The sequence below is a fragment of the Natator depressus genome, chromosome 3 (assembly GCF_965152275.1).
Source record: "Natator depressus isolate rNatDep1 chromosome 3, rNatDep2.hap1, whole genome shotgun sequence".
Lineage (NCBI taxonomy): Eukaryota > Metazoa > Chordata > Testudines > Cheloniidae > Natator > Natator depressus.
The window spans coordinates 175,341,162-175,367,312 of record NC_134236.1 but is presented as its reverse complement, the minus strand read 5'-3'; the positions used below and the strand labels follow the sequence as shown (position 1 = coordinate 175,367,312).

The 26,151-nt window shown below is 40.9% G+C and overlaps 1 protein-coding gene across 3 annotated transcripts in view; it reads left to right on the top strand.

The window, feature by feature from the left end:
• The window catches only part of SRBD1 (S1 RNA binding domain 1), a 217,030-nt gene that overhangs the window by 165,329 nt on the left and 25,550 nt on the right, over positions 1-26,151 (top strand). For all 3 annotated transcript variants that reach the window (XM_074947140.1, XM_074947139.1, XM_074947141.1), the window contains 2 exons: positions 20,061-20,167; positions 22,461-22,637. In XM_074947140.1, coding sequence (XP_074803241.1) covers positions 20,061-20,167; positions 22,461-22,637 — 284 coding nt within the window. The remainder of the gene's footprint in view (positions 1-20,060; positions 20,168-22,460; positions 22,638-26,151) is intronic.

Below are 26,151 nucleotides of genomic sequence, written 5' to 3'. Positions count from 1 at the left end.
TGTGTGCCTTTTTCATCTTGCACGCTCATCCACCAGATGATTTACTAATGGGGTAAATATGTAGAATCCAGTTGGTTTGCAGTTTTGAGGAAATGTGTCTGCCATTTATGACTGAGCAAATTAGAATGATTTCAGTGCATCAAATGGAAGTCTAAGGTTAGCCTTCAAAGAAAGATTGTCTTCACTGTAATTCCCCTCATGAGGGGTGAGAAGGAGAAAACGGATGGATCCTATAAGCAAAAGTATATGGGATTAAGACTATTACTGCCATATCAGGTTGCTGTTTTTAATGACTTCCAAACAAATCTTCCATTATCCCTTTTTAGGTAAAATTATTGAGATTATTATGACACTTTTTTTTTTCTTCAATTTAAATCTATTTTTTCCTGAGACTTCTATAAGAACATTGTAAATTCAATCGCATCATGTCTGACTTCATGTTATCACATGGACGACTGTGTCAAAATGGAAAACATGTTAATTCTCATGTCTTCAGTTGGAGCGTGAGCGGAGGGGCGGGAGATTCTTTGTATCAATATCTGTAAAGTAAAAAGGTGAGGGACTGCACTTAGGAGCTGTAAATGATGATTTTTTTTTAAAAAAAAAGATCCTACAATAAATAGTTCTCTGTGTGTCTTAGGAAGGAGATGAAATTTCCTGTGTGAAGTCTGAGGCAAGGTGTTATAATTTTTTACTTCTTGGCCTCTTTCTATTGTTTTGAGATAACTGAGAACAGAAGTCAAAATGCCTTGCACTTTAAGTGTTTGCAGCAATACTTAATAAATTACACATTTAGTCCTAAATATTTACACAGATAATGTCACCTACTTATTATATTCATCACTTCTTTAGAAAAATTTGTTTAGCAATGAAGAGTCGTTTAGTATCCATCTATAACCCCTGTCATTTTGATCATGACCTTCATCCACCACCCTGAAGTATCAGGCTCGGTGATAGAACACCTAGACTGAAACAAGGCTAACGCTAACGTATTGCTTTTTGGATCCAAAACACACGTGGTTTTGATCTACATCTCTTGTACACAACTTACTACCTAAAGTCTGTCTAAATTAAGAACCTTCTTGACTAAAATAATTATGGAAACATTGTTCCCATTTGTTCATATCTATAAGGTAGTCTGATTTTCACTGCTAGCAGAGTTGAGTAGGCATGAGGGTTTGGGAGCAGCTGTAGGAGACATTTATATGCTCTAGCAGCCAGATCTTTAATTGCACAGTGCTATTAAATAGTGACTCTCTCTCCCACTCCCCCCTCCCCTCCCCGACTGCAAACATTAAATCCAGAAGCCCAAGTGGATAGCCCGGTTCCAACTTAATTGCACTTGTTGTCTGCAAATAATTAATGAAAGAGGAAAATGCAACATACAGTTTATCACTGAACTGGTTATCTGAGCACTTGCTTTGGAATAAGGGTGAAATAGGTTCTGTAAAAGACAGGCTGCTCCTTTTTTCTCTCCATGCTTGTCAGGTAGGCAATTGTTTGTTTTTGGGGGTGGGAGGTACGGGTGGGGGTATGTGAGGGTTATTCCATAAAGAAGATATTTAAGGTAAGCGTTAACTTATTTTCTATATTGTTCTGTGGGACTTGTCAGATCAAAATTATAGCTATGTTTGTGAGATAACAATGGATGATACAACTAACTAAAAGATGGGAATCAGTAATCAGTGCTTTTAACATTTTAGCAAAATGCGATAGTAACCAAAACATGATAGGCTGCATGCTGCATAATGAATGGAGTTCAAGGCTGCAGCCAGGAAATTATGAGTTCTAATCATAGAATCGTAGACTTTAAGGTCAGAAGGGACCATTATGATCATCTAATCTGACCTCCTTCACAATGCAGGCCACAGAGTCTCTCCCACCCACTCCTGCAAAAACCTCTCACCTATGTCTGAGCTATTGAAGTTCTCAAATCGTGGTTTAAAGACTTCAAGGAGCAGAGAATCCTCCAGCAAGTGACCCGTGCCCCATGCTACAGAGGAAGGCGAAAAACCTCCAGGGCCTCTTCCAATCTGCCCTGGAGGAAAATTCAATCTGCCCTGGAGGACTGTTGTTGTTATAGCAACAGTCACTAATGTCCTACACATTGTGACTCACTGATATCCTTCCTCTTCCACTGAAGACTCCTGTGATTTAGGAGATGCGATTTTAATTTTGTGCTTCAGTTTCTCCATCTGTAAAATGGGGTCAATAAACATGCCTACATGACAGTAGTGCTATGAAGTTTAATATTTCTACAGTGTTTTTTTTTAAAAAAGGACTGTTGTTTGCACTTCAGAATTTTTTAGCAGAACCAGAATAGCTGTCACAGAAATCTTTCTTGTGAACTTAGTACATAAAACATTTGAGGAAGTGCTTTGGCTGCTAGACTCCAGAGGCTGCAGCCATGTAAATGGAATACACAGAATCTGAGTGTCTTTGTACCACAGGTAATTTTCTTTCTGCCACTGAAGCTTCAGGAGAAATAGCAGTGCTTTTAATGTTCCTCAAAGGCGTTAAGAGCGGTGGAGAAGCCTCTGCCCTGTTCTGCAGCTGAAGACTGAGTCTGTCTAGCCTATTTATGCTAGGAACTGGAGGAACAAAATTGTTAGCTAGAGACTGATTTTTAAGAACAAAACAGACACTGAGCCACAGTCATCGAATGAATACCTGAAAGATACTTCATGGTGCTACATAGTCAAAAGTTGTATACAGAGAGAAAAGACTGAAGATCCCACTGAGTAACTGGGTACGCTGTTTCAGCTTACATGGAACAAAAGAACTTGAGCCGACTGATCTGGACAAGGAAGCCCTATCCACTCGGTAACAAATGAAAAACCTTGATCTGTATATATTTGTAATCCCGCTGAAACCTCACAACTCTGTTTACAACCTTGTCTTGACTAAAATGGTCTGTAGGCCCAAGACGATCCAACAAGCACAGAGAATCAATACAGCATTTGCTCTTTGTTAATGAAAAGGAGGCACAAATTATAGTGTTAATTATATGACACACTATTCCATGATTTAAAAAGTCACATGCACATTTTTTGAAACTGGTAACAATGGCTCAATATTAAGCTCTTTTGATCTCAAATGCTAATTATTATCCACGTTCTAACCCACCATCTAAAATGTTTTTATTTTCAGATTGCCTTGCTTAGCACATTTTTGAATGAATAATTAAAACAAGAAAAGAAAATGAAACAGAAATGGGGAGAGCCCTATACTAAATAGATCACTTAAAGTAAATTTCTTATATGCCATCCGGGTTATTAATGCTTAAAATATTAATACCCCAAATGGCACATAAGGAATTTATTTTAAGTGATCTATTTAGCATAGGCCTCTCCCCATTTCTGTTTCATTTTCTTAAGCATTTCAAAATAAGTATTAAAACATTAAAATGCATGATTTGGCTTAAACCACCCAACACATGCACAGCCATTTTAAAACATGTAAAATGTAAAGCATTATTGAATGATCATTTTAAATTCACTGAAATTGCAAGAATTGCAAGTATGGTATTTAAACTTCCTGAGAAGTTTTCTGTGTTTGAAAACTAGCAAGCTGGAACTTGACTGATGAGTGTCAGCAGTTTTCTTTCAATTCTGATCTGTGTCTGTTATGACACGATATTGTCTATAATGGTAAAAATGAAGAAAGCTTAGGTGGTCTTTGCTCAGAGATGTAACGAGTCCTGATTTTTTGAAAGCGTTATATTTGTGTCTATCTGAATAAGAAGGGTGCATTAAGAAGAGTCTCTTACCTAGCCTAGAAACGTGCCCAAAGGTAGAGGATGTTAGTGTTACACTCCGTGATAGGCAATTTGAACATACTGTTGTTAAAACACCTAAGTACAGTTTTTAAGCTGTACACTAAATGCTTTTGGTCAAATAGTGATTACTTAGTAGTGTACTTTGAACGGTTTTTCTATGAAATAAGTTGAGAATTTTTTTTTATAAGTTATGTTTTTGTGGTAGTGGGGACCCCAAGCGCCCAAGTGTCAACAATGCCACTTCTTTTGTTTAGGGCTGCTATTTCCTATCAGTGTTCCCAGATCACCACCCCTTAAAAGCAAAACAAAATGCCAACAAAATGCACACACAGCTGATTTCTGGCATTTTCCCTCTAGCTGGGGAAGGAAAAAAAAATGCTCAAGCTCATGTGAAGCCTCCATTATTGCTGTTTCGTTGGCTGACTGTAAGAGGGTGCTGAAGATCTGTGTTGTCATCAGTAAATTCTCTACATGCTAGACCTTTGCATAGTTATGAATTTCTCCCCAATGAAGATTTGTAACAAATTAAAAAATATGCTGTATTTTATATTACGTATAAAACAATGCAAAAATTATGAAACCCACAGTAAATCAGATGATCCCCATTTCTCAGCTCCACTCATTCTCCTCAGGTCCCATTTCTGTTAAGCTGTAATTTTCTTTAATGTAAATATGTATTTTACCCATCAGAAACACATCTTCCATTTTTTGCCATATCTAGTGAGGACTGATTTCACGTGGCAAGAATAATATAGTCTGTAGACAAAGTGATAAAATAACAATCTTATCTATGTGCCAATCCTTGAAGTGGTACAGACACCCTTTTCTATTTTCCCATTTGACTTTCTCTTTTATGAAATTATATGTAGTGATTAAATATATTTCATGTTCTGTTGTCATTTTTGTTTAAGAACAGAAATCTAGGCTGATATATGGGTCTTGATTAAGGATGACACACAACCCATTTCCTGCAAAATGAAAACCAAAACTCAAATCTTTATTCAAGTTTGGATAAGTCCTTTCCCCCATTCAGTTCCACTCTCTGCTAGGAGGGCAGCCTCTTCCCCACAGCTTTTAAAATGGGTAATCAACAGTTCTAATGGTCACTGAAAATTTGCCATTGCAGTAGCTACATGTACTTTTAACAGACATTCCCAGAGCTCATGGTACGTCCCACTATACACGTGGCTTGTGGGAAGAAAAAACATTTTTTGTAGGTTTGGATAAGTACCAAAGTTGAACTTCTGAACCCCTTCAGGGTGTGCCCATCATTAGCCTAGCATAGATGCTTGACATTGGTCACTAAAATATAAGAATCATCAGTAATAAAGATACACTGTGCTATAACTGTGTAATGCCAGATGACCAACTCCTATTTTCCAGATGTAACTCTAAATTTTGTGGATTTCCTTGTACTGTATTTGTTTTCACTTCCATAGCAAAGCTTTTATTTTTGCCTGCTACTATTTAGTGTTTTAATTCTCCTCAGTTATCTAATGTATTGGCTCAAAAATGCAAAACACCTGGTAGCGCCTAATATAATGTGGTCCTGACCTGATTCCAGCTTCTATGTGCTACTAAAATACAAATTCCAAATAATAATTTGGAACATCAAGTAATAAGGAAACATTTCTATATTTAATAATTATTGTATTAAATATATGCAGTAAACAAACATTTACTAAAACACCAAGGTTAGACATACTATACTAATCACCTGACTAGATCCACCACACATCCAGTCTCCTAAAAATCTTCAGTACTGTTAGTTGTTAGCTAAAAATTGTGAGTGAAATCTTGGCCCCATAGATGTCAATGGGAGTTTTGCCATTGATTCCAATGAGACCAAGTTTTGATTCTCCATTGCCCATCACGTTGACCAATCATTTACACCTATTTAAAGAAAGTGTAAACTGGGTGTAAGCTCTACTAAATCAAAATTTTCTGCTCACCTCTAAATCAGTGATAGCATTCTGTACTCATTTCATATGGGAGGGGGAGCCGGAGGCTTAAATAACACAAGCTACAAGACAATGAAGTATCAGGACTATAGTCTACATTCATAGATAGTTTAATAAAAACAGAAGCTACAAAGGCAGCATGACTACATTCTGAGTTGAGTGTCTTCAGAATTAAATTTTATAGCATAAATCTGTTTTTAAAATTATAGTTTCTAGTTTTTTCTTATTTTCATGTTTATATATCATTTTCCAACTAGATAATTTTCTGAACTTCATGGGGGAGGAAAACATTTGTCTATACGATATGTCTCAAGTTTGTGTAAAGTTAATTTTTTTATAGCTAAATTATAAATCCCTGAAAATAGGGGTTTACAGTGGAAACAGACATTTATTCTAGAATGACTGATGCCGCTAATGTGTGTCGGTTTGAATATTATGTTTATACATATAGTATTTAAATATTTTCATTAAGCTAAAATAAATCAGGAATTATGCATTTATGATAATTTAGGTATCTGTATCTTTCTTCTCTGCCTCTTTGTTCACCTGTATCCACTAGAGGACACCTTAAACATACATTGTACACAAAGTAAGAGCAGAATGAGTGTCTTGTTATACAAGGGAAATGTGTGTTTTTCTATTTTGGAATGTGTAAAGAATTTAAACATATATGTTTTTATTTGAATCTCTGCAGGAAACTGAGTAGACACCGATTCTGTCTTTATTAGTATGAATGAGTTGAGGTAGAACATCACTGAGCTGCCTTCTCTTTAGCAATCCATTACTGCATATGAATTTTCATTTAGTAATTTCCCATGTCTTCAGTAGAAATAAGGGATATGTTGTGATGCCACAGATCACAAGTTTATATTCAGCACTTATCAGGGAATGGCTGTGATGTCATAGCTTTTTTTTCCTGTCTCTAACTAATGAGATCCTTTTTGTTAAAAATGTTACATTTAGAAGAGTGCTCAGCTATCAAGCAATAAGCAGGCACTGTGTTCTCCTCTATGCAGTTCTGCCAATGCATATTGATTCTCATTTCCTACGGCACTCTTGCTATCTGGATTCTGCACCTACATGGATCAGATACTGCCCGTTGTGATATATTGCTCCCAACTGTCCGCTGGTTTTGAGAAGTAGTGAGACTTGAGTTAAATCATCATATTCATCTTCACTGGTGATCTAAACTACATAATCTACACAGCTTTTATTTCAGTGCACAGCAAATCTTAAAAAGAAAAGGTATAAATTTCCTTTTCCAGTGCTGAAGTTTCTTTTACAGATTAATTATTTATGCTTTTGGTTAAATATAACTTACTTACATGTACAATGAATGGTGCTGAAATTAGTTCCAGTTATCAAAGATGTGAATGACACAATGAGTTCTTATGTGCTGTGTTTGGAGAATCTGAGAAACAGTGGTACTGAGCACACTATTCTGTTTTTTCTAGTGTTTCCTGGTTTTCTGTTAGCTTTCAGTCTTTCATGGGTCATTCAACACACTACCTTGGATGACTTTTTTGAGCTGCCATGTGCCAATCAAAATGAAGTAGATGCTTTCTAGCAAGCAGAGAAAAGAAGCTCTCTTTATTTTGAATTGGCTGCATTTTCTGTGGAAAACATTCTTGCATTTCTTTTAATTCCTAACCCTGTTTTGGCCTTTAGCTATAGGAGGTGAAGGGGGAGTGAGGGGGATGAGTGGCTGATAAAACAAAGGGGGGACCCAAATGAAACCAATACAGTGAGCTATGAACCGTAAGTAGAAACTATGTTTAAGCATGGGCAATATGAACATTTTTGTGCTAAAGAAGAAACTCATCTAAAATCTGCCCTCTCCAATGGCTTCTGAAGCTGTATTCACATTACATAACATTAATTTTTCTTCTGATTTAATCAAATAACCACTATCGTGATTAACAGCTGGTTTAGAGGAAAACATCAGGACTGTGATTGTTTGGCATATAAGCTTTGTAATGGAAGTATTGATGTATAATTGCGTTTAATATTGACATGACTAGAGCAGTATTTTGATAGTCTATGGTACAATAAATTACAAAATATTTTTGAATAGTGACCTAGAGAAAACCAGTTGGCATGAGTAGCTGCCTGTATTTAGAAATCTCATTAGTGTAGGACCTAACAAATATGCACCAACAGTACAAAACTGACACTTTTTGTAAAGTTTCCTTAAGTTGTGTGTAGCATTTTCTTTTTCATTAGGAATGATAATTGATATATTACATTGCCTAATTTATTAGAAGTGCATGAGGGAAATTCTACCCCATCTTTAGTGGAGCTCTGAGGATCTCATATTTTCCTCTTTCTTTTCCAAACATGCACTAAACTTCCCACCCCTGCCAAGGGCTCATCATGCTTCTGACAGGTCTAGGTGGAACTCTTCCCTTGAAAACATACAACTGCTGCTCCTTAATCTTCCACAGTGGGTCATATTCTGAGATTAAATTGAGTAGTAAAGCATCACTAGGCTCACCTGGCCTTTGTGATCTTCCACCTACATTCCTCCAAAACAATTTGTTATCCCCTGTCCTTTCTCAGAACATAATCTTCCTTGTTGGCTGTAGTGACTCAGTGTGGGGGCCCTCCCACTCCGGGTCCTCAGGAGGCCACCCCGCCTCACTATGTCACTGATACGTTGGCCGCCGTGGGGAACGAAGCGGTCTCCGTTCGCAGCTGGGGCTCGGGCCTGTGCTCAGGCTGGGCAGGAAACAAACAGTCAATTGGCCCCAGGCCTTGGATCAAGGCAGGGCAGCAAAGAGTCTGAGGCTCAGGCCTGTGTGCAGGCTAAGTGGTAAATAAACAATCAATTAGCCCAGGTCCTGGATCAAGGCGGGGCAACAAAGAGTCTGAGGCTTGGGCTTCTGGCCCTAGCAGTGACAAAGCAGTTTGTCACTGGGTCAGCAGGGATCCACACCGCAACACGTTGACTCACCCTCTGTCAGTGTTGCGGCCAGACAGGGGTCTGCTACCCCGGGCTACTTCCACACTCCCCTTCTTGGTATACGTGTTGCTGTGAGGAGGGGTCCAGGTTGATGGTGGCTTCTGGCACCGCGAGCAAGTCTTTGGGGGTCTGGTCCGTCGGTGGTCCGGGCCAGTCGTCTTCTCCCCCCGGGGTCAGGTCCGATGGCACTCCGGGCCAGTTGTTTGCTTCCTCCAGGTCTGAGTCAGCTGGTGGTCCAGGCCAGTCCTCTGCTCCCTAGGCACCTTCTGACGCTTCCCAGCTCGGGAGGCCACAGAGGGTGTCTGGTCTCTCCGGTCGTTGCCTCCCTACTGAGCTTTCTGGGCTGCCTTTTATACTTCCTGCCCCTCCCACCCACTTCCTGAGGGAGGGGCAACTAGGCCCTGGTTCTGCCCACCAGGGCTTAGACCGGGGGCCCTCCCACTCTGGGTCCTTGGGAGATGACCCCGCCTCACTACACCCTCCTTCAGCAAAGTTCTGGAGGGCAATTCCCTGACCGGACTTGCTGTTTTGGAGCCAATCAGATCCCAAGGTTCCTGGTTTAATCTCCCTCTGATGTTACAAGGCATTCCCTGCCAGGGTTAATTGCATGCCATGTTAATGACACAAAGAAAGAGTACTATTGGAAATGAAATCCCAGCCTCCTACCTGGCAGTCAGAATCATCGTCATGGAAGACACAAATCTCTCTCTTGATTCTCCTCCCATAGAAGTCAATGGGAATTCTGCTATTGATTTAAATCAAAATCAGATTGTGCCCCTGATGTGGCCTCATAGTATGCATTGGAGAATATTGATATTTGTTCTATTTTTGCTTTGGGATATATTGTAGTTACTGCTAGTTTAATTGCATCAAGGCAGAGGTCGTAGCTTTGGATATCAGATTTACAAATAATGGGATTTAAATCGTGTAACAAGTGGGCAGTGCTATTGCTCCTGTTGGGACATACTTATTATGAGTAAGACTAATTCAACACACACAGAGATAACTGCTAAGTATCTGTAGGGTCAAATGTTGTTTCTTTAAATAAAGACTTGTGCATTTTAGTTTTGTTCTGTCAAATTTTTTGATTGAAGAAAACAGAAATCCATTTCTCCTTCTGGGGCAGTGGCTCTCAACCTTTCCAGACTACTGTACCCCTTTTAGGAGTCTGATTTGTCTTGCATACCCCAAGTTTCACCTTACTTAAAAACTACTTGCTTACAATATCAGACATAAAAATACAAAAGTGTCACAGAACACTGCTACTGAAACATTGCTTACTTTTTCATTCTTACCATACAATTATAATATCAACGGAAATATAAATATTGTAGTTACATTTCAGTGTACCGTATATACAGCAGTATAAACAAGTCATTGTATGAAATTTTAGTTCGTACTGACTTTGCTAGTGCATTTTATGTGGCCTGTTGTAAAACTAGACAAATATCCAGATGAGTTGATATACCCACTGGGAGACCTCTGCGTACCCCCTCGGTTACATGTACCCCTGGGTTTACATCCACTGCTCTGGTGTATTTCAGTAATATGTTGCTATTAAAAATAAACAGAATTTTGATTTTAAAAGACAAGAAATGAGTCAGAGTTAAATACATAGCATAACAAAATATCCCCATTTAGAAAAACCACAAAAACATCTTCAAAAGAAAGACTTGAAGTTAGGCTCTTTTATCAAACATCAGAGGGATAAGCTTGTGTTCTTAGAATCTAATTGAAAGGGATTTTCCAAAGGGACGCAAGAGATTAAAACGTCCAACCTGAACTTTCAAGCACTTCTACCTGAGGTATAAAATGTATTTTTTTTAAACAAAATCTGCACATGAAAGGGAGCTAGTTGTTAAAGTATTGTGTATTCCATTAGTCCTGCCATACTTAAGACTTGATATTTTGATTATAAACCTTGCTTTTCTTGGTTTCATATCTCACACATTTGAATTGCAGCCGGTTGCATACCGGTCATCAGAGTAGTTTAGAATCCCCCCCCCCCTTTTTTATTTTTAATACCAAAGCTGATTTTTCAGAAATTAAGGTGTATTTAATTTTAGACAGTGCAATGAAAAAGTTTTAATTTTATTTTAGGATGTGCTGCCTCCCCCAATTTTCAGAGGAAAAAACAACACACACTTAAAATAAATGCTACTCAGAGTTATTCAGTAGTGCTAGGCTGTATCTTTTTTCTTAATTCAAAAAGTGCTATTTTTCATGAGGCAAATTGGCCAGTCTGACTTGGCAATATTAAATTTCATAAACACATATTTGAATGACAGGTAGCAAGGTAACAATGTTTTACGAGGTGCTAGGAATGTTTCATTACATACCTGAAGAAAGAAACAAAGAATTTCCACTCACTTTTTAGCTTGCTGGAGCTTTACTTTAGAATCAAAGGATAACTGATGTTTAAGTTGTTCAGAAAACAAAACAGATTTCCTCTCTACACACAGCTCTACCTATTCAGGGTTAATGTTGATCTGGTTGTACCATTGCTATTCCAGGCCTGGGTCCAGAGCCCAAAAACCTCACTGCACAATATTGAGAACCCTCGTCCAGCCCCTCTCTACGACCGTGTTAATCACCTCATTAGGTCATGTCTGCATTTAGTTTGTAAGCTCCTCAGGGTAGGGATAATTTCTTTTTAACTGTATTGTGAGGGGCCAGGCTAGACTCTGGGGCACTGTAAAATAATAGGAATGCCTGGGTAGGTCAATTGATTTCTACTAGTGTGCATATATGTAAAATGTCAGTGTTCATTTTTAAAATCTTTACTGCACATTTGTGTGTCACAGTACAGTTTATAGACTCTGTTTGAACCTCTCTTCAACAGACCCATGATTGTCCTGAATTGTTCCCAAATAAAGGTTTTGCAACGGACTTGGATGAGGTTACCAAACTCGTTTTTAGTTGTGACCTATTTGCTGTTTGGTCTTCAGACGTGAAAGGCTTAGAGCAGTAGTTCATTTCCTCACCCAGGCTCCAGTAGAGGAGGTTTTTTGGCACGTGATTGTGAACCTATTGTTTAATGCGTTTAGTCAAGTAGAGTTAGCAAACATGTTTGTCCAGATCCTCAGCTTGTGTAAATTGACTTCAGTGGAGCTCCAACAGTTTACACAAGCTGAGGATCTGACTAACTGGAATTTAAAACTGTGTAATTTGTCTTTAGGTTGCCACTGGGCTATATTTCAAGTCCAGATCTAATTTGAATAATGAATAAATACAAAGGGAACCTTCTTATTCAGCAGACTATACTGTGTATGTTCAGTCATACCTTTAACTCCACATTTTTGTGACTTTAGTCACAGAAATAAGGTTTTACTAGTCTCTATTCCTCTTAGCCCTACAGAAACAATAGAGTTGAGAGAGTTCGAGCTAGATTCTCTCCTATCTTGTACCTCAGAATTGTTTACTAAATTCCAGTGGAAGTGTCATGTGTTGTCTTCACTTACTCATGTGTTAGCAATGCTATAGCAGAATCTGGATTGCAGAATCTTTATTGCTGTGATTTATTATTTAGACTGTGTTAATCCCAACAGTGTGCTTGGGGGTTTCCAAACACAGAGAAAGACACAATCACTGTCCTATAGATCACACCATCTAAAAACAGAAGGACAGACAAAGGATGACAGGATGTAATACTAAAGCAAAATGATCAGTGGGTGATACACATCTTATTAATTAGTTCTTTGTTGATTTGTGATTTAGGGGTTGGGTTTTTTTTGCTTTTTATTTTTTTAAGTTAAACAAAGTACATTGCCCTCTCCTAATCATTGTGATGCAGGAAAACAAAACAAAAAAAGCCATGTTGACTTTCAGATCCTAAGATGAATTTTCAGGGTGGCTGTTTGAGTACAGAAATATTTTTAAACTTAGCAAATTTGACATGGAACTAATCAAGAGACAATAACTGGAACCCTGAAATCTGTAGTCCTGTTTCAGAGTAGAACCACACTTCAAAGTGAGACATAAGTGTAAACTAAATTTATGAGCTGTTGGTTATAAAACTCTAGATTGAAAGTGTAATTTTAGTATTAGAACTTCCTTTGATGTTAATTACAGTTTGTATGATTTTTATTTTTACCATATCAGTTTCAACTTGTCATCAGATAATCAAATTTTATACATCAGTACTTCCTGGTTCACTGACTGTATCCTAGAATATAAATACCAGACATCGCATTGCAACTCATGGTATTTGTGATAACACAGAGTAATATATTATGAGATACCTTCTGTTTAAAAAGTAGTCCTGCAACAAAATCAGCAGGTAACACTTTCTAGCACTGTTCCGAGAAGCATGCTGGCCTGTGTTTAAGGAATTGGGCTGGGAACAGGAGATCTGGATTCCATTCCCCGTTCTGTCACCGATTCCTTGAGTATCTTTACGTAGCATTTGAGAGGTGTGATTGCAGCACATGCAGGTGTACCTGAACAATGATAGTGAAGCCACTCGAGTATGGAACCAGGATCCTGGACAGGCAGCACTAGTGCATGCAGCCGCCTGTGTTTCCACAGTTTCACTGCTGTTGTCACTCGAGCAGGTCTGTCTACATGTGCTGCAGACACACCTCCCGAATGCAGGGTAGACATACCACCTGTGTGACCGTGGGGATCTCGCTTTATCTCTGTGAGTCTTGGTTTCCCATCTGTGAAACGGACAATAATCCTTTCTTCATTAAAGGGAGGTTAATTGGCTTGTGATGTACAAGAGGTCAGACTAGATGATCATAATGGTCCTTTCTGGCTTTGAATATATGACTCTAACTCTGAAAGCTGCAAGAGAAAATATAACTCTTTCCTAACCCTGTCTAACCTATGCTGTAGTTGCTCAGTAACTTCATCAAGCCTTGTTATTGTGAGTTTAAAGAGACACTGTCAATTTAAAAATCCAAATTTTAATAATGGGTTTTCAAAATCCATTCAACTTGAACCTGAAGTGGTTTATTTAGGTGGTAAATGTTCCCAGGCTGGTATTTGAAACTGAACCAGAGAGCACGCTCCGACCCATTAAGCACGGCTGGGAGGAGCACTCCTGTAGTGCTAAGTCCCTCAGGCTGAGCTCCTAGTGCAGAGGCTCTGCTGACCTTGCTGCCTCAGGGTTCTGTATTGCAGAAGAGAGGAAGTGGGTCCAGTCCCCGTTGACCTGGCTGAGGGTGGGCATGGAGCATTTGGAAGTGAAGAGCAGTGCAGGGTGCCTGGCTGCCCCCGTTTTCAGAGTATGTGTATGTGAAGTTGAACACCCAGCATACACATCCTTCTCCCCTCACCCGCCTGACTGTGTAAAGGAGCACCCAGGTCGTAGCCTCAGCCCCTGTCACAGGAGATGAAGGCTGCCCTGTTGTTTGTGTACTGCACCCCCACCCCACAGGGCAACTTATCTTTCTGATTAAGATGCTTTGAGCATGAGGACCAATGTGTGGTGTTAAGGGAGGTCAGTGCATGGGGGGAAAGCACCAGGCATGGGTTGTGACATGGAAGGCCTTTGTGTAGTGTTGGGATGGGAAGGGCTCCCAGAGGGTGGTGGTAATACCTGTGAGATATTGGCAGAGTTAGCATTGTGTATGAGTCAGGTGAGGAGTGTTTATTTAGGAGGATGGACTGGGGAGTCAGGTGATGTATGGGTTTGCTGTCTGGGTGGGGAGGCAGTTGTCAAACATAGTGTGGTGTGGCTCAAATTTTGACAATAAACAGGTGAAGCATAGTTTGAAAACAGTGATACCACTCTCCATAAAATGAGATTAAAAATCTGATACATTTAATCATATGCACATAGATTGGAGGTGTTGCCCTCCTCACTTATGCTGTTCTTCTTCTAGTGCTTGCTCATGTCAATTCCATTCTCAGTGTGTGCGCGCCCACGTACGTGGTTGTTGGAGATTTTTGCCTTAGCAGTATCTGTAGGGCCAGCTCTGGCGCCCCCTTGAGTGCCACGGTCATGTGTCGGTATATCAGGTGCTGCCAGCCCTACACCCTCTCAGTTCCTTCTTACATCCCGTGGTGGTTAGTCAGAGCGCCTTTCCTTGAATAGCAAGGGCTATTGGTTTCATCTCTTCTGACTTCAAGCCTTAGGGCCTTGTAAATAGTTTATAGTAGTTACTGTTAAGTAGTTAAGTGTAGTTACGAGTTAGAAGTTAGAGTCCCAGCAGGGACTTTGCCCCAGGCAGGGCGTGCTCCTGTCTCCGGGGTTTAAGCCCTGCACGGACTGTAACAGGCCTATTCCTGTTAGTGACCCCCCCCCCCACACACACAGCAGCTGCTTCAAGTACTTGGGAGAATCACATGTGAAGGACAAGTGTCGTATTTGTAAAAATTTTCGACCCAGGACTCAGAAAGAGTGGGATATTTGTTTCCAGCTCGCCTCATGAAGGCTACCCTTCGTCCGGCTTCCGAGCCTTCCCACCAAGACTAGTCTAGTACAGCGGACCCTTGCTAGAGCGCGGATTCACATATAGCACGGTTGCGGAGATGGATCCCAAATTTAAATATTTAAATTGGGATCCATGGTAACGCGGCCCCCGCTATAACGCAGTACCGCGCATAGATCCCAAACCCCGCATTCTAGCGAGGGTCCAGTGTACCTCAGCCTCGGTGTGCAGTGCACCCCTGGCAATGGTGCCCAGAAAGAAAATGAAGAAACGCAGCTCCCTGGCACTGGGCAAGGAAGGCCATGGGGGCATCGGGCAAAGGACTCACTTTGGGCCACCCTGCCACTCCAGAGCCACGTGGACGTGCCTCCCCAGTCAGGGCCCTTAGCTGCTTAAAGGAACCACGACTGTCTCCCGGGAGCGGCAGGAGACCCAAACTTCTGGTGGCAGCAATGCCTTCCCAAGCTCCCCTGGTGCCAAGAGAGCAGAGGTCTCTGCCCGCAACACTGATCCTCCCACTCCAAACACCAGTCTCCGGTGGCAACGATCAGCAGGCAGACAGGTGTCAACGGCCCTGCCGTGGTCACCAGAAGAGGATTCCTCCAGCCCAGAAGGGCAGTTCAGTCCCTCACCAAGACCCCACCGGTGCAAATGGGCAACTGAGGCCACGTCAATGTCTATGGTGCCGGCTTGGCAGCATGGCCAGCGCAGTGGCCTTATTGGAGGGGATGGGGCATGCCGGTGATGACGATGTCCCCTTCACACCGCTCATCTGCCTATAATCAGCATGGACACATGTCCCCTGGAATGGTGGTTGACACATGAAGGGATATAAAAATCTTGAGCGCATCTGGCACATAAATATCTTGCGACGCCGGTTACAACAGTGCCATGAGAACACCTGTTCTCACTTTGAGTGGACTTGCAGACTCTAAAATTTTACATTTTTTTAATGCAGTTTTTTTTGTACATAATTCTACATTTGTAAGTTCAACTTTCATGATAAAGAGATTGCACGACAGTACTTGTATGAGGTGAATTGAAAAATACTATTTCTTTTGTTTTTTACAGTGCAAATACTTGTATTAAAAATAAATATAAAGTGAGCAGTACACAGTTTGTATTCTGTGTTGTAATTGAAATCAATATATTTGAAAATATAGAAAACATCCAAAAATATTTAAATAAATGGTATTCTATTATTGTTTAACAGCGTGATTAATCGCGGTTAATTTTTTTAATCACTTGACAGCCCAACTAATTTTTTAAAATTAATCACTTTGTTAGAAACATAAATTCACATCTCTTCTATTGCATTCAAAATATGTCTCACAGTGTGGGTGAGAAGTCTTTCCAATGCCGTCGGAGGAAGCAATGCCAGTCAGAGGCTGTGTCTCCAGAAGAGTTTGCTGCAATTCACAACTGGCCACCTTCCACAAGCCTGATTTTCTCCGAGTTAGGGATGGCCTGTAACTAAGGCTGCAAGTTTGTCACTGATTCCGTGACTTCTGCAGCGGCTCGTGTGGCTGGCCCAGGGGCTGCCTGAGCAGCTCAGGCAGCCCCCTGGCCAGCCGCACCGGCCGCTGCTGGGGCAGTCTCAAGCCACTGCTCGCCCCTCCCCCCCAGCAGCAGTGGGAGTTTGGGTGTGGGAGGGGGCTCAGGGTTGGGGCACGGGAGTGGGTGAGGGGTCTGGGCGGCACTTGCCTTAGGGGGCTCCCAAGAAGCAGCAGCTTGTCCCTCCCTCAGCTCCTAGGCGGAGGCATCATCAGACAGCCAATGGGAGCTGTGGAGCCAGTGCTCTGGGCAGAGGCAGTGTGCAAAGCTGTCTGGATGCGCCTCCGCCTAGGAGCTGAGGGAGGGACATGTCTCCATTTCCGGGGAACAGTGTGGAACCAGGTAGGGAGTCTGCCAGCCCTGTCAAAAAAAAAAACAAACCCTCCCCCACACCAGCAGCAGCAGGGGTTCTGGGCCGTGCGCCGCCGCCACCCCCCCTTGCACCAGCGGAGGCCTTGAGCTGCTCCCCCCAGAGCACCTGCGCTGCCCCTCCCCCCAGGGCATCTGCAGCACCTCCGGGCCATCTCCCCCTGCAAGATTTAGTCAGGGGTGTATAGAACAAGTGATGGACAAGTTGTGAATTTTTGTTTACTGCCCGTGACCTGTCCATGATTTTTACTAAAAATACCCATGACTAAAACATAGCCTTACCTATAACTAAGGTTTTAGTCATGCTGTCCGTAGAAGAGGGGCAGCCCTACAATTTTTGCTTATCTATATCCATCACATTCACACTCACTTTCCATGCATCCGTTCACTCCCATGTATGCTGTAGATACCCATTCTAAGTGGTTCATCTGTAGTATATTGAGGTATTAAAGAGGAGCTAGTGCGTGTCTTTTTCTTTTTATTGGTAGTTGTAGAGCTATTTAAGTAGGTGTTAAGCTGTACACAGTTAGTGGACAAAGCTGAGGCATGCTTACAAATAAAATTATTGGGCCTTCTGCAAGAGAAATATGTCCTGACACCTTTAAAGGGGTTTCTCATTTCTTTCCTCTCTCACTTTGCTCACCAACATATTTTAAAATATGGATCTCAGCCACAAGTCAAACATACAACCTTGGGTATAAAGGTAATGTGGTATGGGTGATGGTAAGCATTATCGAGGAACTAATAGTGGTTCCATAGTGAAGGTTGCAGTGGGATTTTGCCTTTGACAGCCCTTAATTCTTAAATTCTAATATGAAGCTGAAACATACCGACTTGTTTTTAAAAAAGTGATAAATGCAAAGCACACTTTGAGAGGCCTATGAATTTTTAGTCATTGGCAATTGTTCATGGAAAAAGAAATCAAATAAAACACTTCACAGAATTTTTTAATGTTTGCTCTCACTCGCTAAATTTGTTCTCCATTTAACAAACAAGCTACAACAGGCACCAAAGTTCCGCTTTGAAGCCAGAAGACCATGAGTTCAAGTTTCACCTCTTCTATCGGTGGAGGTAATTCTGTGCACTTTACAATCCTTGCTATTGATCAAGGCTTCAGATTCCATCCCCCTGTGTTACCGATGATTTAACTGAGTACTGTGTCTGAAATGTCATGTAATACTTCTAGCAGAGCTGGGGATCGAAACCAGGACACTGTGGCCAAATCAAGTTTCATCCACACAGACATACAGCCTCTCAGAAAGATTAGGCCAAATGTGGGTGGTTACATTCCCTGTTGTTTGGGGCTACTTCTGCATATGCAGCTCTACAAATTACTCCCCAGGGGATTCTTCGCCATTAATGTTCTGTGCAGAATTTCCTTTTTCCTGCAGAATTGGTGCTACAGAGCTGCTGGTCACCACTAGAAGCTACTGGACCCAGCAGATCCCAGCTCACAAATACAGGACACTGCCGATGGGGAGGGGGAACTGGAGGGTTCTGGGCAGCCGCAGTTCCTGGCACGCCCTGAAGGAAGGAGTTGGCGTGCAGGAAACTCTGTACAAGCCCAAGAACCACCATCAGACTGTTTCTCCCTCTGGATCCGTCGACTCTGTGAGGGAGGGTATGCAGGTGTCTGGGCTCAGGGAGCACTCCATGGCTGGGCTCTGGAGGAGAGTGTGTGTAGGCATCTGTCATATGAGTGTTCCTTTGATCTACTTATATCATGTCAGTTTATTAATACATTTGTGACGATCAGTGTACATTACAATATGATTAGCTTTAATAAGGAGGGTGACATTGGGACAGGATTTGGTTATGATATTAACTATTATTTAATGAATGACAAATATGACTAGATGGAGCCTGATGCTGGTGGCATGTCATATTTAATTATAATAACTTTAAAAGAGCTGAATGGCTTGGAAGATAAAATATAGTACTGGACAAAATATCTGGGATCTTGGCTTGAATCCAAGATGATGTCCTAAATAAATGCATCACAAAACCACTACAGATCAACTCAGATTTATATGAGTGACTTATAAGAACCCTAGAGCAAAGGCAACATTGTGATTAAATTAGCTCGTACATTTAGAAAGGATTCTCCCTTCAGGTCAAACTTCTAAGCATTCGTGGGCTCATGGAGAAGTTGTTGTGGATTGAAGTAAAACTTCAGTATCTAGAGTTTCATAACTTTTTATCTTTAAAAAGATAATTAAATTAATTAAAACAAAGAAAAAATATGCAAACAAATTAAAAGCTAGAAGAATTTTCAGTAGTGCTACTGTAGTGAAGGATCTGCTAATCTTCTGAATATAGCCATTTACAATTAGACGTATTTTATTGATGCAGGTTTGAAATTTAGCCTTTGTGTTTTCAGACCTAATGTAATATCTGGTTTACTCTTATAGGGTAATGAATAATAAGCTGTTCTATAACAACATGAAGATTAGTTGTCAAAAAAGGAAAATTTGACAGGCACTTACTATATACTTACCCCACTGCAGTGTGCACAAATGTGGCATTCTTGTGTGCAAATATGTCCAATTATTATCCAGAGATATTAATTTGAAAATTTTGTCCTACCTGTCTTTTTAATAACAATTTTAAATCAGATTTTAGAGTAAGGGGGTAACTGTCAGACTAACCAAAACTATCTTTATAGGTATATATAATAAAATACAATGTTAATTCTGTTTTTTAACTGTTTTGTGTGTGTGTTTCATTAAATTTTGATTTTAAATAAGACAGGAAACAGTGCAGTAAAAAAATGGTTTAATATGACAGGGAATAGAATATACTGCATATTCTAGGAATTTGGCACACAATAGAGTTCTTGCAAAGAGCTATTAAGGAACATTAAGAAACATCAGTGGGCTACGGTAACTCTAGAATAGAAAAAGTGGTATTAAATTAGAGGTCCCTGTATTGTTGTTTCTTATGTTGACAGTATACTAGCAAATGTTTTATTAAATTGCCATTGTCTGCAGTTCTCATTTATCTCGTTTATGCATGTTCCAATATTTCAGTAACCCTATATCTGTATTTTTGTGTCTCAGCATGATGTCTCACAGACTTTGCTCAAAGCAACTTTGGACAGTGTGGTTGAGGAGTGTGTCAGCTTTGTAGGAGTAGATATTAACATCTGCTCAGAAATACTATTAAGGTGGGTTGAATACTTTCCTATTCCAGTAATTACATGGCTTTGGATCACAGAGTCTGTGTTTAGTCTTCCATCCGACTCAAACTCAGCTGGAGCAAATGGCTCTTGTGTTAAACTTCCAATTACATGAAAATGACATATTAAGACAGTATTTCACTGGAGTATTAAGGGTCAGCTTTTTGAAAGGGGAGATGTGGTTCTGCAAGGTAAAACCATTCTTCTGAGGGAGACAAATATTTTCAAAGTCATAACTTGTAGCATAAAACAAACACAGCAATCAAATATAACATGGCATAATAAATATGATATTAATATTGCAAAGGAAGGGATTTCCAAATGTTTGTTCTGTCTGTCAGAAGATGGCTTTACAGATTATAGCAAGTAAAGCTGGTTGAAAAACAGAGAAAATTCTGGAAAATTTTCATGAAAAATGTACCCCTTTTTCACTGTGAACATTTTAAAAAATTATACTGGCTCTATAATGTACTGGAAAATATTATGTTTTTTGTGGAAGATTTTGTGAAAGTGTATCTAATTGTCTTTGTTGAAAAATCAAAATTCATAAATTTTCAACCATCTAGTCCAATGGACTGTTAAAAATAAACAGTGGGAGGAGTTCATGCCCATAACCATAGAAATGTAGGACTGGAACAAGTCATCTCGTCCAGTTCCCTGCCCTGAGGCAGGACTAAGTATTCTCTTCTAGACCAGTGCTGCTCGAAGTGGTGGTCCGCAGACCGGTGCCGGTCCGCGAGCCATCGGCTGCTGGTTTGTGTGCACATTGGAAAACAAAATTGCCTGTCCCCCACATCAGATAGCTTGAGAAGCACTGTTCTAGACCATCCCTGACACGTGTTTGTCTAACCTGTTCTTAAAAACCTGTAATGACAGACACTCCACAACCTTCCTAGGCAATTTATTCCAGTGCTTAACTACCCTTACAGTTAAGAAGTTTTTCCTAATGTCCCTTGCTACAACTTAAGCCCATTACTTCTTGTTGTGTCCTCAGTGATTAAGGAGAACAATTTATCACCCTCCTCTTTATAACAACCTTTTATGTACTTGAAGACTATCATCATGTTGTCCTGTCTGTTCTTCTCCTCCCTCCCCCCGTACGCTCTTCGGCTTCTGTGGGCTTATCTGCACGGCTCTACAGAGATGCAAGTTGTAGAGTGCATTAGCATGTTGCACTCTGTTTCAAACAGGACTACATTAACACGCACTAGGTACCTTGTAGTTCATGCCAGCAGGGTCTACATGGGGCAGTCAGAGCACAAATGCTCTGCAGTTCACACCCCTTATAGCGCACACTGAGGCACTGTGTCGAAAAGCAGTGAGTATCCCTGAGACCTAAGTTGTAGAAAACAGTGCATCTCAGACAGGCTGATTACAAGCATTGCTTACTGTTCAGGTGTGTGTTATGTTAAATGTGTTTATCATCACCTGTTGTATTTACAAGGCATGTTATATCTCTGCAGGCATTAGAAGTTAGATATGTTCTCTGAGGCCGACTAAAGATCAGTGGAAATTTTGTGAGCTGTGTATTTGAGGTATATACCTTTGTCATCAAGAAGAGCTGTTGAAGCCAATGTGAAATGAGAGTACATCAGAGTGCATTGTGGAACTTTCAGTGAACTGTCGCAGGTTCCCTGTTTTGAGTTAGTATGCAATAAGTTAGTTCATTGGAGAGTCTAACACCCTGACTTGCCATGCACTATCCACTGCCTAGACAAGAGCTTAAAATCATGATCTACTTCTTAACATTTCTAAGAATGACTTGCCAAAATTTCCATTCTTAATTAGTAGTATTTTTACTTTGTGAGTTGTTACGTTTCAAATTCTCCTTATAATTCTGATATTTCAGCAATGCTGAGTTTGTCAATCTATTCCAACTTTTGTTGCATGAAGGATGAGACTGTTTTGGGGAAATTTTTCTTCTCTTTGCTATTTTGTGTCTTTCGCATCAATTTCAGGTGCTATTTCTTTAGGAACAACTATCAGTGACACTCCATGAAGAATTCTCTGCTGATCCTGCAGAAATATCCTCCCACACAGACCCTTATACCCAGATAGTCCAGAGTCTTGTTGGCTTCAGTGGGATCTTTTTGCAGGATCATGTGAAGATGGATCCTTCAGCCTTTGGTCTTGCACTACTTTTGCAAACAATTTAGTGTATTGACATTTGAGTTATCTGGCCCAGATTTCCTGGAGCAGTTTGTATCCTTGCTTTTAATTTGTATCTGCACTAGTCATTATTTATTTGTAACTAATATATTTTGAAAACTTTGCTTCTCAGACATATTGCAGGACTGAATGCTAATAGGGCTAAAAATATAATTGAATGGCGAGAAAAGAACGGACCATTTATAAGTCGGGAACAGCTCAAGGAAGTTAAAGGACTGGGTCCAAAATCCTTTCAACAGTGCGCTGGATTCATCAGGTTTAACCAAGAATACATAAGAACCTTTTGCAGGTAATTACTAAGGTGTGAATTAAACTCAGTAACAACCATGCATTCAAAAGCCCATTCCTTCTCAAAGCAGCAACCAAGCAGAGCTGACTGAGTGTCTAATGGGTTTGTTGACTATAGCTAAGGCTAAGATTTTGTCATGGATACTTTTAGTAAAAGTCATGGACAGGTCCCGGGCAATAAAGAAAAATTCACGGAAGCCCATGACCTGTCCCTGACTTTTACTAAAAATATCCATGACAAAATGGGAAGCGGCTCGGCAGCTGCAGAGTGGCTGGGCGTGCCAGGGCCCCGACCACCTGTGGAGACTCAGAGCTCCAGGATCCCCCTGCTCCCCGCCGTGGCAGGAAGTTGCAGGGTCCTCCTTCCTCGACGACAGAGAGCTGCAGGGATCCCCCTGCTTCTGCCACAGTGGGGAGCTGCCAGGGATCCCTCTGCCCCACTGTGGCGGCCGGGGAGCTGCCGGGGAACCCCCTGCTCTGCCCTGGCCGGGGGGAGCTGCGGGGATCCCCCGCCGTGGCTGGCAGGGAGCTCTGCGTACCCCCATTGTCCATGGCCGCTTGGGGGCCCATTGCCTCAGGTGGTGGGTGACGTACCGCACAGCTCTTTGCCGCTACGGTGACGGCAGGGCCCTTCAGTTCCCAGCCACCAGGGCTGAAGTCACAGAGGTCTTTGGAAGTCACGGATTCTGTGACCTCCATGACAAAATTGTAGCCTTAGCTATAGTGCATTATTGTGAATTAGGATTCCTGGATTTTACTCCTTGTTTTACTCCTTGCCACTGACTCATTGGTGACCTTGGGCAAATTCATCTGTAAGATACTGATAACTCACAGGGGTGTTTTTAATGCATAATTGTTTATAAATTACATCAATATTCTTGGAAGGCAGGTGCTGTGGAAGTGCGATGATGGGTGGTAGTCAGTGTGAGAATCCAGGATCTTCATTCTCAGACATTTTTAATCTTGTCATCTGGGCAGGAAAGATTGTTTAGATTGTCCGTTCTTTGGGGCAAGTACTGTCATTTTTTAATACTGGTGTGCTGTACCTCACATGCACGATGGGGCCCCAATCCCATTGGTGTCACTACTGCAGTACCAATTATTAATAATAAAAATGATGTTAACAGAGAAGGCAGGCATATGTCAATATTTTGTCAAACTGCGCAGTAGTGGAGTGTTAAGAGCACTGTGTATTATATTTTCCTAACAGAGGCCGGGAGCCTAATCCTGATATCAGATAAACAGATGCCTATCAATGCAAGTCTTGCAAAATCAGGTGCTGCATTGAAAGACCTGAGTCAAAATTAGGCCCTGACTGCAGTGCCTCTGCAACATTTCTGGTGGGCCCAACCAATAAAAGATATGCTGTAGTGGATCAGAAGCCAGTACATTATTTTTGTTCTGTCTGTCACTAGGCCATCAGCATTAGAGCTTTATTTGTGCTAGTTCCCATGTTTTATATTTGGCAAATTAACAAAAACATAGCATTTCTCACTTAAAATATTGATTTGAAAAAAGTTTAACAGTCTAAACTTCTTTCTGGGATTCAAGAGCTTGAATCACTCCACTGATGGAAACCAGTGTGTGAGTGGTGTAGGGCCCAGAGCTGTTCCACACTGCCACAACGGTGGGCAGTGCTGGGCAGGTCGTGGCCTGGGTACAAAGATATGAGATGGGCAATTCATATCTAGGGAGACTTCATTGTGAGGAATCAGATGATGCCCTAATCATCATAATTTAAAGCTGCCCTCACTTGGTGGAATCGCCAGGGAAGGGTGGCAGTGACAAAAGCATAGCTCACATAAGGGCAAGTCTCTTTTCTTGTCTTCCTCCCGGCACAGGATGTAGCTGCACCACTCAGGCAGATGGTGTGTCCAGTTAGTACTCCCTTTACCAGTAGGGACAATCAAGGCCTAGAGCTATTTGTGACTTTGCAGCTTGTTCAATATCTGAATAGTTCTTAAAAATCTCTAGAAATAATTTATTGACCTTACTTCATTGAGAATGTAGGATATAACTAGTATATTTCATAAATGCGTTATAAAATGCCTAGTGACTATTCTGAAGTGGTAATAATTTTAACCATAAGTTTTGTAGTGTTCCAAACATTTTCAAACTACTTTATTTTGGCCTGGGGTTTCCCGGGGTTTCCCAGGTTTTGTCTTAGCTCTGGTTTGAGCAAAATCATGTCAGCTAGTTGAGTGAAAAAATATTTTTAACCATCTGATCTCACTGCTCATATAACTCATAATCATCTGACACCTAAACACTTCTGATTTGGATTGTTCTGTAGATTTCACTGAGACAAAAAAAATAAAGCTATAAAGGTATAAAGTTCCAAAATAGATAAATCTGCAAAACTTTTCAATTTCAGACATTTTCAGGCTCCATTAAAGATAGCTGTTAAGACACTCAAGTCCAGTCCATTTTCAAAAGTGGTAGAGTTACTAAAGCCTGCAAGCTGCACAGGAACTTAATAGGTTAGTCAAAAATGACTCTGTTAAGGACATCTCTGTTGTAGCTGTTGTGGGTAAGGACCCTGTAGAGCTGATAAGCTTTGCATGGAAGAGACTTACAAGAATCTTTTATCATAAGCCTAGGGTCAAGGAATTTACAAGTACTTAAATAGCTCTGGATTATTTTCCCCTTTAAAAACAAAACAAACAAAAAGTGGAGAATGAAATAGAAAAATCTCATACCAGTGCAGCTGTGATGGGTTGGATCACAGAAAACCCCTTGGGAACTGCTAACTGATGTGTTGAGTTGAGACAACTTCTGAGCCATTTCCCCTGCCAGTTTGGGACTTGAGAACACTGTCTGGTTTGAGCCAGACACACTAGCCTGCTGCTAACCCAAGTCCAGATCTGAACAATGACCCACAAACTGCAGGCTTAACTGAAAATAGCTTAAGAAGTGTTCCTGTCTCTAACACTCAGATGCCCAGTTCCCAGTGGGGTTAAAACCCCAAATAAATCTGTTTTACCCTGTGTAAGCTTATACAGGATCAACTCATAAATTGTTCGCCCTCTATAACACTGATAGAGATATGCACAGCTGTTCTCCTCCCCCCACCCCCCGCCCCGGTATTAATACATACTCTGGGTTAATTAATAAGTAAAAAGTGATTTTATTAAATACAAAAAGTAGGATTTAAGTGGTTCCAAGTAGTAACAGACAGAACAAAGTAAATTACCAAACAAAATAAAGTAAAACACACAAGTCTATGCCTAATACAGTAAGAAAGTGATTATAGATGAAACCGCACCCTCAGAGATGTTCCAGTAAGCTTCTTTTACAGACTAGCCTCCTTCTAGTCTGGGTCCAGCAATCACTCACACCCCGGTGGTTACTCTCCTTTGTTCCAGTTTCTTTCAGGTATCCTTTAGGGATGGAGAGGCTATCTCTTGAGCCAGCTGAAGACAAAATGGAGGGGTCTCCCAGGGGTTTAAATAGACTTTCTCCTGTGGGTGGACATCCCTCCCTCTCCCTGTGTAGAGTCCCAGCTACAAGATAGA